At 42.3% G+C, this 13,819-nt stretch overlaps 1 protein-coding gene across 4 annotated transcripts in view; it reads left to right on the forward strand.

The window, feature by feature from the left end:
- Positions 1-54: 54 nt before the first annotated feature.
- ubap2a (ubiquitin associated protein 2a) overlaps positions 55-13,819 on the forward strand; it is a 29,007-nt gene continuing 15,242 nt past the window's right edge. For 3 of the 4 annotated variants that reach the window (XR_009769258.1, XM_061686781.1, XM_061686783.1), the window contains exons 1-16: positions 55-157; positions 3,306-3,443; positions 3,616-3,693; positions 4,344-4,454; positions 6,213-6,375; positions 6,464-6,550; positions 6,635-6,698; positions 7,762-7,859; positions 8,005-8,063; positions 8,147-8,217; positions 9,322-9,496; positions 9,645-9,918; positions 10,017-10,321; positions 12,908-13,134; positions 13,254-13,582; positions 13,697-13,736. Coding sequence is in view for 3 of the 4 variants with exons in the window: in XM_061686781.1 (XP_061542765.1) it covers positions 3,348-3,443; positions 3,616-3,693; positions 4,344-4,454; positions 6,213-6,375; positions 6,464-6,550; positions 6,635-6,698; positions 7,762-7,859; positions 8,005-8,063; positions 8,147-8,217; positions 9,322-9,496; positions 9,645-9,918; positions 10,017-10,321; positions 12,908-13,134; positions 13,254-13,582; positions 13,697-13,736 (2,177 nt within the window). In the remaining variant the exon portion in view is untranslated. The remainder of the gene's footprint in view (positions 158-3,305; positions 3,444-3,615; positions 3,694-4,343; positions 4,455-6,212; positions 6,376-6,463; positions 6,551-6,634; positions 6,699-7,761; positions 7,860-8,004; positions 8,064-8,146; positions 8,218-9,321; positions 9,497-9,644; positions 9,919-10,016; positions 10,322-12,907; positions 13,135-13,253; positions 13,583-13,696; positions 13,737-13,819) is intronic. The other variant, XM_061686782.1, reaches the window with a different exon arrangement.

The following is a 13,819-nucleotide window of genomic DNA, read 5'->3' on the forward strand; positions in this document are numbered from 1 at the left end:
TTTAAGTAAGACTCCATAGCCATAAAAATAGTGATTTATGTGACACGAACCCGAACAAAACAAGTTGTGTCCAGAGGACATCGGAGGAGAATCCACCGCGGTAGCCTTATCACGTGACCACCTTGTCTGCTGCTGGCTGAGTGAAGCGTGTTAGCAGGTAATAACACGATTTTTGATCATCTTTTGGCTTATTCGGGGGCCAATTCTCAAGGCGTTTCATTGGTTTTCTTGATAGTACCTGGCGTCTGTACTTGGTCCTTTACCTCGGCTGTTTTCCTTACTCAGGGCTGTGAGCGAGCGGTGTCTTTCGCAATTTTTCCTGTTGTCTAGGTTTCCCAGCGAGCAATGTCGTGATGGGATTGTGTTCCGCTGAAAGGCCTTCGTCGTTTGATTCGATAGACTTTGACTCTTTGCTGGTGACGCTCTCGTAATTGTCGTTTGTAAAAATGATGCTAGCTGAAGATATGACCAACACTTAAATGAGCTGATTAGACGGCCGATGTTACCAACTAGGACCAGCGTTATGTAGCATCATTTGCTAACTTTAGCTTCAGCCAGCTGCCTCCGAGACTCGGTTCGGGTTAGCATGTTAGCGAGGACAAAGAGGCCCCTAGTATCATAAGCATCGAGTTTGTCCTTTTTATTTAACCGTGTCACTACGACAACATAATTTCCCATTGCCAAGTGTAATGTAATTTAATAAACACACACAGGGACGAAACAAATAATACACATTGACAGATGGTAGCATTGCTCTCGTCGAAACATTCGCTCTCTTGGCTATTCTCAAATAAAGGATCTCTTCTGATAAATGTGGTTATGTGCGCCTATTCGCTCGAATGTCAACACTAAATGTAACCGTTTCTAATATATGTATCATTTACGTGGGGTTAAGTCAGTAAAACCGACCCTTCTTCAATGAATGGACTTTATTGTCAGGATCAAGACAATAATTTGATGTGTAAACGAAAGTGTTCGCTACTGAAATGATTTGTTTAGGTCACGGTTTGTCTCAGTATTGAAATCTCCAGCCAGCTCTTTGGCATTAGCTTTGTTCAGTCCAGCAGCCAATGGCGTCACTGTGTTCGATGACGTCACGGTTCTGATGTAAACCGCACTGCTATTGTTCTCACAATAAGCAACTGTCAGTGGGCTTATTTTTCCTTTTCCTTCCTCCGATTTTAAAGTTTGTTTCGTGGTTAATTGTGCAGAGTTCCACAGTTTGTATATTCCGTTGGTATTGTGCAAGATTTATCCACTGGCATGTATCAACTATTCACCAAGACACACACGTTTGTCATATGCATCTCCAACCCCAATTCCAATGAAGTTGGGACTTTGCGTTAAACATAAATAAAAACAGAATACAATGATTTGCAAATCATGTTCAACCTATATTTAATTGAATACACTACAAAGACAAGATATTTAATTTTCAGACTGATCAACTTTACTGTTTTTAGCAAATAATTATCAACTTAGAATTTTATGGCTGCAACACGTTCCAAAATAGCTGGGACAGGTGGCAAAAAAGACTGAGAAAGTTGAGGAATGCTCATCAAACACCTGTTTGGAACATCCCACAGGTGAACAGGCTAATTGGGAACAGGTGGGTGCCTTGATTGGGTATAAAAGGAGCTTCCCTGAATTGCTCAGTATTTCACAAGCAAAGATGGGGCGAGGTTCACCTTTTTGTGAACAAGTGTGTGAGAAGTCGAACAATTTAAGGACAATGTTCCTCAACGCACAATTGCAAGGAATTTAGGGATTTCATCATCTACGGTCCATAATATCATCAAAAGGTTCAGACAATCTGGAGAAATCACTGCATGTAAGCGGCAAGGCCGAAATCCAACATTGAATGCCCGTGACCTTCGATCCCTCAGGCGGCACTGCATCAAAAACCGACATCAATGTGTAAAGGATATCACCACATGGGCTCAGGAACACTACATCCAAAAGTGCAACTTGAAATGCAAAGCAAAAGCCATTTATCAACAACATGCAGAAGCGCCGCTGGCTTCTCTGGGCCCAAGCTCATCTAAGATGAACTGATGAAAAGTGGAAGTTGTCTGTGGTCCGATGAGTCCACATTTCAAATTGTTTTTGGAAATTGTGGACGTCGTGTCCTCCAGGACAAAGAGGAAAAGAACCGTCCGGACTGTTATGGACGCGAAGTTCAAAAGCCAGCATCTGTGATGGTATGGGGCTGTGTTAGTGCCAATGGCGTGGGTAACATACACATCTGTGAAGGCACCATTAATGCTGAAAGGTACATACAGGTTTTGGAGAAACATATGCTGCCATCCAAGCGACGTCTTTTTCATGGACGCCCCTGCATATTTCAGCAAGACAATGCTAAACCACACTCTGCATGTGTTACAACAGCGTGACTTCGTAGTAAAAGAGTGCGGGTACTAGACTGGCCTGCCTGCAGTCCAGACCTGTCTCCCATTGGAAATGTGTGGCGCATTATGAAGCGTAAAATATGACAACGGAGACTCGGGACTGTTGAACAGCTGAAGCTGTACATCAAGTAAGAATGGGAAAGAATTCCACCTACAAAGCTTCAATAATTAGTGTCCTCAGTTCCCAAACATTTATTGAATGTTGTTAAAAGAAAAGGTGATGTAACACAGTGGTAAACATGAGCCTGTCCCAGCTTTTTTGGAATGTGTTGCAGCCATAAAATTCTAAGTTAATGATTATTTTCTAAAAACAATGAACTTTATAAGTTTGAACATTAAATATCTTGTCTTTGTAGTGTATTAAATTAAATATATGTTGAAAATGATTTGCAAATCATTGTATTCTGTTTTCATTTATGTTTAACACAACATCCCAACTTCATTGGAATTGGGTTTGTACAATAGTTTATTGGATTTGCCTCGAGTGAAACTTTGGCAATGTGGTATTGTGTGCAATTTGCCCTACACTAGTTATCCATAAGATAATGCATAGTGACGGTATACTGTACAGTGTTACATTTCCTGCTACCCCCCCCCCCCCCCGCCCCCCCAGCACACACACAGACATACACGCACGCACACACTCGTTCTTTGTAAGCGGACACGAGGTCACTCTCCCTCCTTGACCTAGATATACAGCAACACTGTTGCATCACCCAACCAATTGTGTCTTGCACCAATAATGATGTCAAATAATGTACACACTTCACAACCATTTGTGGTAATTAATACGCACCCCCAAAAGTACAAACACAATACATTGCTCTGAAGTTATGATGGGGCAGTGTGTGTGTGAACATTTTTGTGAGTTTTCTTTGTTTCTTGTTTCCTTGGCAGGTTTTTCTATTTTGTACATACAGAGTTTTGTATATACTGTATATGATGAGCTCGCTGGGCAACGAAAAGGCCCGGGGCCCTCGTGAAAAAGTGCCGCCTGCTGCCACTCACATGTCTCAACCACAGAAACAGATACAGGTGAGAGTCCAGAGCCACGCAAACGTTGGAGGACCACACACACACTTCACAGCTGCAGACGTTATTAAACAAAACATCAGTGACCCAAATACTGTTGCCAACAAATCCATGTTTGAATACTGATTGGATATTTGTTTTTAATCGCTAAGTCTAAAGTGTTTTTGTGTTGCAGGCTACCGCTGAGCAAATTCGGCTTGCCCAGATGATCTATGACAAGAATGATGCTGACTTTGAAGACAAAGTTAACCAGGTACAAAAATTGGGTTATTTGGGTCAGGGTTTGCACAACATTCTGGTCTTTCAGTTCTTTCCTCACAGTATGGGATATTTGCAAAAGGTTATCAATGCAGACACTTGATGACGAAGGCCGGCTGGCGAATGTACAGTTCAGTATATGTAGAGCCTCAAAATGTTGTTTCCTGATAAGAACACCAGGGGTCGCAGCTTTTCTGTTTTGGTGAGTTAGTCTGGCAAGGGTCTATCGCCAGGTGTACAGGTGTGAGTCGTCGACTGTAATTTGTTTGCGGTTGTTCAGTTCAGTCGCGTTCGAGCACTTCGGTTGGTTTGCGGCAGGGCGAGCTTTAGGGATGCTTTGCAGTCACAATAAATTCTAGAGTATGGTATTACATGACCATTGTCTTACAAATGTTTAATTTTCAGTACATATGTATACACATACTTGTTGGGTTTGTAGTCGGTCAAGATTTTTCGAAATGATTGATTAAATAACTGTAGAAGCTTGACTCAACAACATATGCTGTGTTCCAATTATATTAATTTGATAATTGGCTAGACAACAATTTGTGTAAATGTCTAACAGACTGTGATGGAAGAAATGACAGACTTTCCTTCCATATTTTTTTAACACTCTTTTATCTGCTTGTTGGCTGTTTCCTTCAGTTGATGGAGGTTACTGGCAAGAACCAGGATGAATGTATGGTCGCGCTTCATGACTGCAACGAGGATGTGAGCAGAGCCATCAACTTCCTCCTGGAGAGCACCTCGGATATGGTAGGCTTGTGCGATAGAAATTGTCCAATCATCTGACTGAATGAATGAATTATGAAAAACCCATCTGTTATTCCCCTGTTATTTGACTTAGGAGTTGACCCAGGACTTGCAGGCAAAGACTTCAGATTTACAACCCCAATTCCAATGAAGTTGGGACGTTGTGTTAAACATAAATAAAAACAGAATACGATGATTTGCAAATCATGTTCAACCTATATTTAATTGTATACACTACAAAGACAATATATTTAATGTTCAAACTGATAAACTTTATTGTTTTTAGCAAATAATCATTAACTTAGAATTTTATGACTGCAACACGTTCCAAAAAAGCTGGGACAGGCTCATGTTTACCACTGTGTTACATCACCTTTTCTTTTAACAACATTCAATAAACGTTTGGGAACTGAGGACACTAATTGTTGAAGCTTTGTAGGTGGAATTCTTTCCCATTCTTGCTTGATGTACAGCTACAGCTGCTCAATAGTCCGGGGTCTCCGTTGTCATATTTTACGCTTCATAATGCGCCACACATTTTCAATGAGAGACAGGTCTGGACTGCAGGCAGGCCAGTCTAGTACCCGCACTCTTTTACTACGAAGCCACGCTGTTGTAACACGTGCAGAATGTGGTTTGGCATTGTCTTGCTGAAATAAGCAGGGGCGTCCATGAAAAAGACATTGCTTGGATGGCAGCATATGCTTCTCCAAAACCTGTATGTACCTTTCAGCATTAATGGTGCCTTCACAGATGTGTAAGTTACCCATGCCATTGGCACAAACACAGCCCCATACCATCACAGATGCTGCCTTTTGAACTTCGCGTCCATAACAGTCCGGACGGTTCTTTTCCTCTTTGTCCTGGAGGACACGACATCAACAATTTCCAAAAACAATTTGAAATGTGGACTCGTCGGACCACAGAACACTTTTCCACTTTGCATTAGTCCATCTTAGATGAGCTCGGCGGCGTTTCTGGTTGCTGTTGATAAATGGCTTTTGCTTTGCATAGTAGAGTTTCAAGTTGCACTTACGGCTGTAGCGCCGAACTGTATTTACTGACATTGGTTTTCTGAAGTGTTCCTGAGCCCATGTGGTGACACCCTTTACACATTGATGTGGGTTTTTGATGCAGTGCCACTTGAGGGATCGAAGGCCACGGGCATTCAATGTTGGTTTTCGGCCTTGCCGCTTTTATGCAGTGATTTCGCCAGATTCTGTGAACCTTTTCATGATATTTTGGACCGTAGATGATGAAATCCCAAAATTCCAAGTGTACGTTGAGGAACATTGTCGTTAAACTGTTTGACTATTTTCTCACGCACTTGATCACAAGGAGGTGAACCTCGCCCCATCTTTGCTTGTGAATGACTGAGCAGTTCAGGGAAGCTTCTTTTATACCCAATTATGGCACCCACCTGTTCCCAATTAGCCTGTTCACCTGTGGGATGTTCCAAACAGGTGTTTGATGAGCATTCCTCAACTTTCTCAGTCTTTTTTGCCACCTGTCCCAGCTTTTTTGGAACCTGTTGCAGCCATAAAATTCTAAGTTAATGATTATTTTCTAAAAACAATAAAGTTGATAAGTTTCAACATCAAATATCTTGTCTTTGTAGTGTATTCAATTAAATATAGGTTGAACATGATTTGCAAATCAGTATTCTGTTTTTATTTATGTTTAACAAAGCGTCCCAACTTCATTGGAATTGGGTTTGTACTACATGGCAGCTTTACACTTTTGCTAACGCTTTGTGTTTAGACCTCATGGGAGACAGTAGGGAAGAAGAAGCCGCTGATGAAGGAGGGCCCTTCAGAAAGCAAGGAGAACAAGGAGAACCGGGAGAAGAAAGGCGACAGGGAGGCTAGCAAGGGCCGTGCGACATCAAACCGCAAGGGCAAAGGGGCCAACCGAAGCCGACAGGGTATACCATTTTGATAAATTTTCAGTGTCACACGACTGTCACCATTTAGCCTTAATGTAACGTCTGTATCCATGCATCTTTGCATCAGGTGCAGTTCGTCCAGAGGAAAATGGCGTGGAGGTGACACCAGTGGACAGAGGCTCCGATCGAGGAAGGAGGGCAAAAGGTGGTCGAGGTGAGATGAGAATTTTTTTTTTTAAACTAAATTATACTCATCGCTTGAGTGGGTGTTGCTGATGCTTGGGTGATGTTTATGCAGGGTCTGGCAGTCGAGGCAGAGGCAGAGGACCAGCAGCAAGCAGGTTCTCAGCCCAGGGCATGGGGTATGTTGACACTCATCAGTATTTGAAATTTTAAATCTGTATCATTTTACAATGAGTGAAGGGAACGCCTTTAATTAGTTTATTGACTTGCAGTACATCTGCAAAGTATTCACAGTGCTTCACTTTCCCCACATTTTACTGCTACAGCTCTGTTGTAAAATTATAATTTTTTTAAATCTCAAAATTCTAGACAACACCACACTATCACAATGTAAAAAAAGCTGATGTTTTAGATTTTTGTCTATTTATGTTAATATAAAAAAGAATAGGATGTCACATCTACAGAATTATTTACAGCCTTAGGCATGAAGCTCAAAGTTGAGCTCAGTTGGATCCTGTTTCGACTGATCTCTGGAAAGATCTGAAAATGGGTGTACACTGATATGCCGCATCCAGTCTGATGCAGCTTGAGTGGTGCTGCAAAGAAGGAATGGGAAAAACTGCTCAAAGATACATGTGCCAAGCTTGTGGCATTATATTCAAAAAGACTTTAGTGTGTAATTACTGCCAAAGGTGCATCAACAAAGTATTGACCAAAAGTTGCGAACACTTAAGCGCAACATGTATTTTTTTAAAAATGCATTTGCAAACAAATTCACAAAAAAAATTCATGTTGTCATTGAGTCGTTTTAAGAATTTTGAAGAGAAAAAAACTACTTATTCCATTTTGGAATAAGGTTTTAACGTAACAAAATGTAGGGAAAGTGAAGCGCTCTGAATACTTTCTGGATGCACAGTGCCTTAACTATCACGAACTATCATATCTATTGCAATATTAGTCATTCGAACTGCTTTAAGTGCTAGAGGACTCTGCATCTTTTTGCACAATTGTTTTTTGTCAATGTCTTTATGTCTCCAAAGTGTTCTGTAAATTGTTCTGTAAATCTGTTGTACTAGAGCGGCTCCAACTACCGGAGACAAATTCCTTGTGTGTTTTGGACATACTTGGCAAATAGAGATGATTCTGATTTTGATTCTGATATCTGAAGTCATTGGCACTTGACCACAAGAAGCTTTCAATGTCAAAATCTGTAACATTATTCACTCCTTTTTTATTTCCCAGAACCTTCAATCCCGCAGACTATACCTCAGAGGCGGGGACGGGAACCACACAGAGTGAGGCTTGGGACACAGCGGCCAACAACAATACAGATGACATGGGTTAGTGTTGTGTGCATAGAACACACTATACCTCTTCGTGGACTGTACACTGTGTTTGAGGCAGATGGTTTCTGCTCGAGTGTTGTTAACACACTCACTGTCTTTCACCTCATTCATCCCTGACATGTTGTTTGGTGTTCTTTAGCTAACTGGAGGAACCCGATTGAAGAATATGGACCTGAGGACTGGAATGAAGATGTTAGTGTGAGTCCTCACAAAAAGCTTTGTGAAAGGTCTGGAATTAAAATGATTGGTGTGTCATATTGCTCCTTTTTGTTTTCTTGCAGCTCTCGGAGACCAAAGTATTCACTTCCTCATGCGCGCCTCCTGCTGAGAATCACATCACTTCTGGCCAAAGGTGACAAGCTGGCTGTTGTTTATATATACACACACACACAGTGGGTACGGAAAGTTTTCAGACCCCCTTAAATCTCTCACTCTTTTTTTATATTTCAGCCATTTGCTAAAATCATTTAAATTCATTTTTCCACATTAATGTACGCACAACACCCCATACTGACAGAAAAAAAACAGAATTGTTGACATTTTTGCAGATTTATTAAAAAAGAAAAACTGAAATATCACAGAGCCATAAGTGTTCAGACCCTTTGCTGTGACACTCATATATTTAACTCGGGTGCTGTCCATTTCTTCTGATCAACCTTAAAATGGTTCTACACCTTCATTGGAGTCTAGCTGTGGTTGATTATACTGACATACCCACTGTGTGTGTGTGTGTGTGTGTGTGTGTGTGTGTGTGTGTGTGTGTGTGTGTGTGTATATATATATATATATATATATATATATATATATATATACACACACACACACACACACACAGTGGGTACGGAAAGTTTATATATATATATATATATATACACACACACACACACACACAGTGGGTATGTTAGTATAATCAAACACAGCTAGACTAAATAATAAATAAATAAAATATATATTATTATATATAATGTTGTTATATTTAAATAATACATTAGATTACAGATTAGATTAGATTATGTTCTAGTTGTTAGGGACAGAAATTGAAAATATCGACCCAAAGTAGTGCAGACTTGGGGAACAAAGAGGTTAGTAAAACTGCTCGAACAGAGAGTGCGGGTGGTGGGATGTATGGTGAGCAGAGAGCGAAGATAGGGTGGGGTCATGCCAATAAGTGTTTTATAGATAAACATGGACCAATGAATTTGTCTGCGTGAGTGAAACGGGGGCCAATTAATGAGCGAGTACAGTTTACAGTGTTGGTTGTTAAACGGAGCACTGCCTGGCATTTGGCTGGCGACCAGACCAGGGTGTTCCCTGTCTCTCACCCACAGTCAGCTGGGATTGGCTCCAGCTCACCTGCGACCCTAATGAGGTCAAGCAATATGCAGTATACAAAATGTATGGAGGGATGAATTATTGTCTTCCAACATTTTTAACTTGACTAATCGTCATTTTATAGTTTGGACCTAGTCTCTCTGCTGCAGAAGCCTGTGGTCGGTGGAAGAGAAGCACCCTCCTCCTCACAGAGTCTGGTCTTTACCAACTCTCACCACCACCAACCACCACAGCAGCAACATCAGCCTCCCCCCAGCCGTAGCACCACCGGTGGCACCAGCTATGCTCATGCTGCCCTGGTAAAAAAAAAAAAAAAATGAAAAAAAAAGACTCTTCTTGAGTTGTTACTCATTATTGTTCTTGAAAGCATCTTCCTTTGTGTTAAACAAACAGCACACGTCATCAAAAACACAGAAGACTAACTCTTCCTCCTTTTACCTGTGCCAGACATCAGTTCTTGGAGCTGGTTTTGGAGACCTGAGCCAAGCCAAGAGGCCTCCACCTAGTGCAGGAGCTCAGATACTGGAACAGCTTAAGGGTCCTGGTTTGGGTCCTCTGCCGTCGTCCCAGGTGGCACATCCAGCCAGCACCCAAGGAGGCAACCCTTCAATTAGCCGCCTGCCAAGCCTGGGACCATCTGTACCTCCACCCTCTTCCTCCAGTTGGGACATGAAGGCGCCAGAATCTAACGCCGCCACCACACTATCCTCACAGTTTAGCCGTAAGTATTCTTGTCAAAGGCTTCAGCAGTGCAGTAATGTATAAGTGTGCCTTTTTTCTACACAATTAATATCATTGTGTGTTTCGGTGCGTGTGTAGGTGAGTTTGGCCTCCAGCCAGAGCCTTCACTTGTACTGAGCCAGCTCATTCAGAGGCACACTGGCCCCTCCTTGCCACTGGCACGTCAGCCCAGTCCACCGTCTCAACAACAAGCGGCCCCTGCGCCACTCTCCTCTGCTCAGCAGCACAGCAGCTCGTTGGCACAGGCAGGCCCAGTGTTGGCAGCTGCTGGTCTCAAGCATCCGTCCCCCAGCACAGGTCTGGATGCTCAGGGCTGCGGGACACCACAGCAGCAGCGGGCTCAACTGAAAGGTCAAAAACGAAGGCTACCTCCGACTTCAAAGGTAAGGATACAGGATGAAGTTCTGTGGTACCTTGACTTAAGAGTACCCCACCTTGCGCGTTTTGCAGTTTACAAGCCCTCGCTTGTTTCATTTTTGGTTGTATTTATTTATTTTTTTTGCAAACCAAAATTTAAGGTATGAGTAACTTTCAGGTAAGCTGCTGCTCGAGTGAATAAAAAAAAAAAACATGGAGCAATTCAGGTTGAACCTTTTAGTGGAACCTGGGTTCACTAACAAATTGCCTTACAATACCACTAACAAAATTTTCAGAAAAATATTGCATGGGTTTACAAACTATACTTCTCTTTGCAAACATTTATGGCAGCTGCACAGAATGCTCAGTTGTGCTATTTCTCACACGCTGTAAATATCACTCTTTGTATCACGTATAACAGGTATCTTTTTTTTTTATCTCCTGTAAATTATCCCTCAGCATGGCTCCCAAGAAACTGAACAGTGCAAGTGATCGTGCTATTAGTTTTGCGGTTGCTGTGAATGCTCTGCTTCACAGTATAGGGGGACAGAAACCTACAACTATAGAAATGCAGAGAACTACCCTGGGAATGCCCAATCTTGTCCGATCTTTGCAGCCAAATAGGGTCGGTCCTGGCTAGTACTTGAATGGGAGACCACCTAGGAATACCAGGTGCTGGGGTTGGGCAGTAGGCCAATCACCTGCTCCCGTAAAAACTACAGATTACAGAAACCGCTATTGTGGCCTAATGTGCCTCATGGCACTGAGAGCTCTGGGAAAAAAAAAAAAAAAACGCAGAAATGCAGCATGCCGATCAGTAACTGCTGGCGTGGTACACATAACAGAGCGCCCCAAGACGGCAAAAGGAGTTTTTGGAACATAACCCTTGCCAAAGAAAGACGGCCCTCCCCGCTGCCAGAGCTGCAATACGGACGTAACGTCCAGCGGTTTGGTGGGTGGCTCTCGACTCTGCGTGTTCATAGTAACCTCGTTTACACGGGCCTTGTATTTCAATTAGAATCAGTTTAGAAGCCCAAACCGAATGAAAATGCTCCATATAAACACCTTAATCGGAATAAACAGGCCGAATCCGAATGGAATTTCATTCGGATTCACAGGGGTGGAATATTCCTTTTGCCAAACCAATCAGAAGTAGATTTTCGTCATGGAAATCCATGAATCCGAATAGTGTCAGGATGCGCGCTTTCTGCGCACGCTCTGTCCTGGCGTGAATGTACCGTGCCGTCATCGTTTACGCACTTGAAAATATGGCGGCTTCATAACTGAGCTGGTCTGCTACGGAGATGTTTTTAACTACTTATAACTTGTTTTTATCAAGCTGTTTCTTTAATAAAAGTATAAAAACAATCATAACTACTGTGCTAAATAGACAATTGACCTCCATCTTGATAAATTACGTGACATTTACATTGATCTGCGCATGTCACATCATCTGTAAAACAGCTGTTCTCATTTAATTTAATGGCCCATGTGAACAGTAGATCGGAATAGATCACATGCAAACAGTTCAATTGGAATGACAAAAAGGTCTGCATGCAAACCCGTGTTTGTGTTTTTACAGGGCTGGAATGGATTAATGAGAGTTCAATTAATTTCAATGGGGGAAAATCATTTGACATTTGACATAAGCTGACTAACCACTCTGAAACAAACTCACAAGTCAAGGTATCACTCTATGTGCAAAGCTATTGAAGTAGTGATTTCAAAAATCTAATTATGCCCTAAGTCTTCTGAACAGTAATGTACCGTATTTTCACGACCATAAGGCGCACCGTATTAAAAGGCGCAGCCTCAGTTACGGGGTCTATTTCTGTATTTTGCACATACATAAGGCGCACCTGCCGTATTATTGGGCGCAGGCATGGTAAAACATACGCAAGTTAAAACATTTGCTAGCTTAAAACATGAATGCACACTGACATGCTAGCGTATGTTTTTAAAAAGGCAGCGGCAGCAAAACTGAGTTCCGTTGTACTTTATTGAAGTTTTTAACAATCTGCTCACGTTATTTTTTTATCAATCCTCATCCACAAATCCATCAAAGTGCTCATCTTCTGTATCCGAAATGAACAGTTGGGCAAGTTCTCCATCAAACATGCCGGGTTCCCTCTCGTCATTGTCGGAGTCAGTCTCGTTGCCGAGGGGCTGTTCAGCAATGATGCCGCCGTTTTCCTGCTTCCTCCACTTGCGAACCATGGATTCGTTGATCTTGAATTCTCCCGCGGCTGCTCGATTCCCATGTTCCTCTGCGTAACTGATAGCTTGCAGTTTAAACTGTGCTTCGTAAGCGTGTCTCTATGTAGGTGCCATTTTCGGGGGTCCTTCGCCAAACTGATATTGTCGGCAGGAAATGCTCCCAGTCAGTCAAGCAGAGCGGCCATCAAAGTCACACAACAACATTTACAGATTTTGGAACTCGGTGCACACATAAGGCGTGTCCCATTATAAGGCGCCCCGTCCATTTTGGAGAAAATTTAAGACTTTTAAGTGCGCCTTATGGTTGTGCAAATACGGTACCTCTTCAAATATTTCTGGGAATTCAATCAAACATTAGGCATAAATTGTATGTGTAAACCTCTATCCTGTGACAGATCCCCTCCACAGCAGTAGAAATGCCAGGCTCCACTGATGTCCCTGGTATAAACCTTCAGTTTGGAGCATTGGACTTTGGCTCTGAGTCTGCTTTGCCAGAGTTTGGACTTGTGGACAGCGCTGTCAGTGCAGCATCCAGGGAATCCACTCCGGCCCCTGGCCCTGTTGCGCCCACATCAGGACCAGGGACGCAGAGTCAGACAAGCATGTACTCCAAACCACTCAGGTACTGTTGGATATCACATATAAAACAAGTTCAAACTTTATTATAAATTTTTTTTCACCAGCATTATATTATCTGGGAAATCTATAAAGTGAGTTGTATTAATTTTCTTTGTGTTGTAGTGAGTCGCTTGGCAGTCCTCTCTCTGTCGACCTCCCTCTGCCCCTCTCCTCGTCTGAGCCAGTGTATCACTCGTCCTCAGTGGCACTCCCCAGTCTCACGCCCTCTTCACTAGGGCCCGCCAACTCCAGCAATCCTCCCTCGTCGTCGCTGACCACTTCTACCATCTCGTCTTGCTCTATACCGCCTTTCTCCACAGTGGGAGGAAGCTATGATGGGTCCCTGCCGCCTCAAGCACGTCTGGCCTTCTCCCAGAACAAAGAAGCCACTGGAACGGTTATGGTGAGGAGAAATGATATACAGAAGTTTATCATTCCTTCTATTCAGTTTAGTGAGTAAATCCCCCGCTATATCGCAGTTAACCTATCATATTCCTGCTATATTGCAGATTTTTCTGTTAAACATATCTTTATTTTTTTTTGTTTTCTGTTTTTTCCTACCCTAGAATGGTCTGAATGGAGTAAGGACATCTGCAGCTTTAGACAGTACGTTACATTGCACAAATCTAAATAAAAATCAACTATATTAAATAGTTACTTTAGTACATACAATCAATTTATTTTATATA

This window comes from Phycodurus eques, chromosome 10 (assembly GCF_024500275.1).
Source record: "Phycodurus eques isolate BA_2022a chromosome 10, UOR_Pequ_1.1, whole genome shotgun sequence".
Classification (NCBI taxonomy): domain Eukaryota; kingdom Metazoa; phylum Chordata; class Actinopteri; order Syngnathiformes; family Syngnathidae; genus Phycodurus; species Phycodurus eques.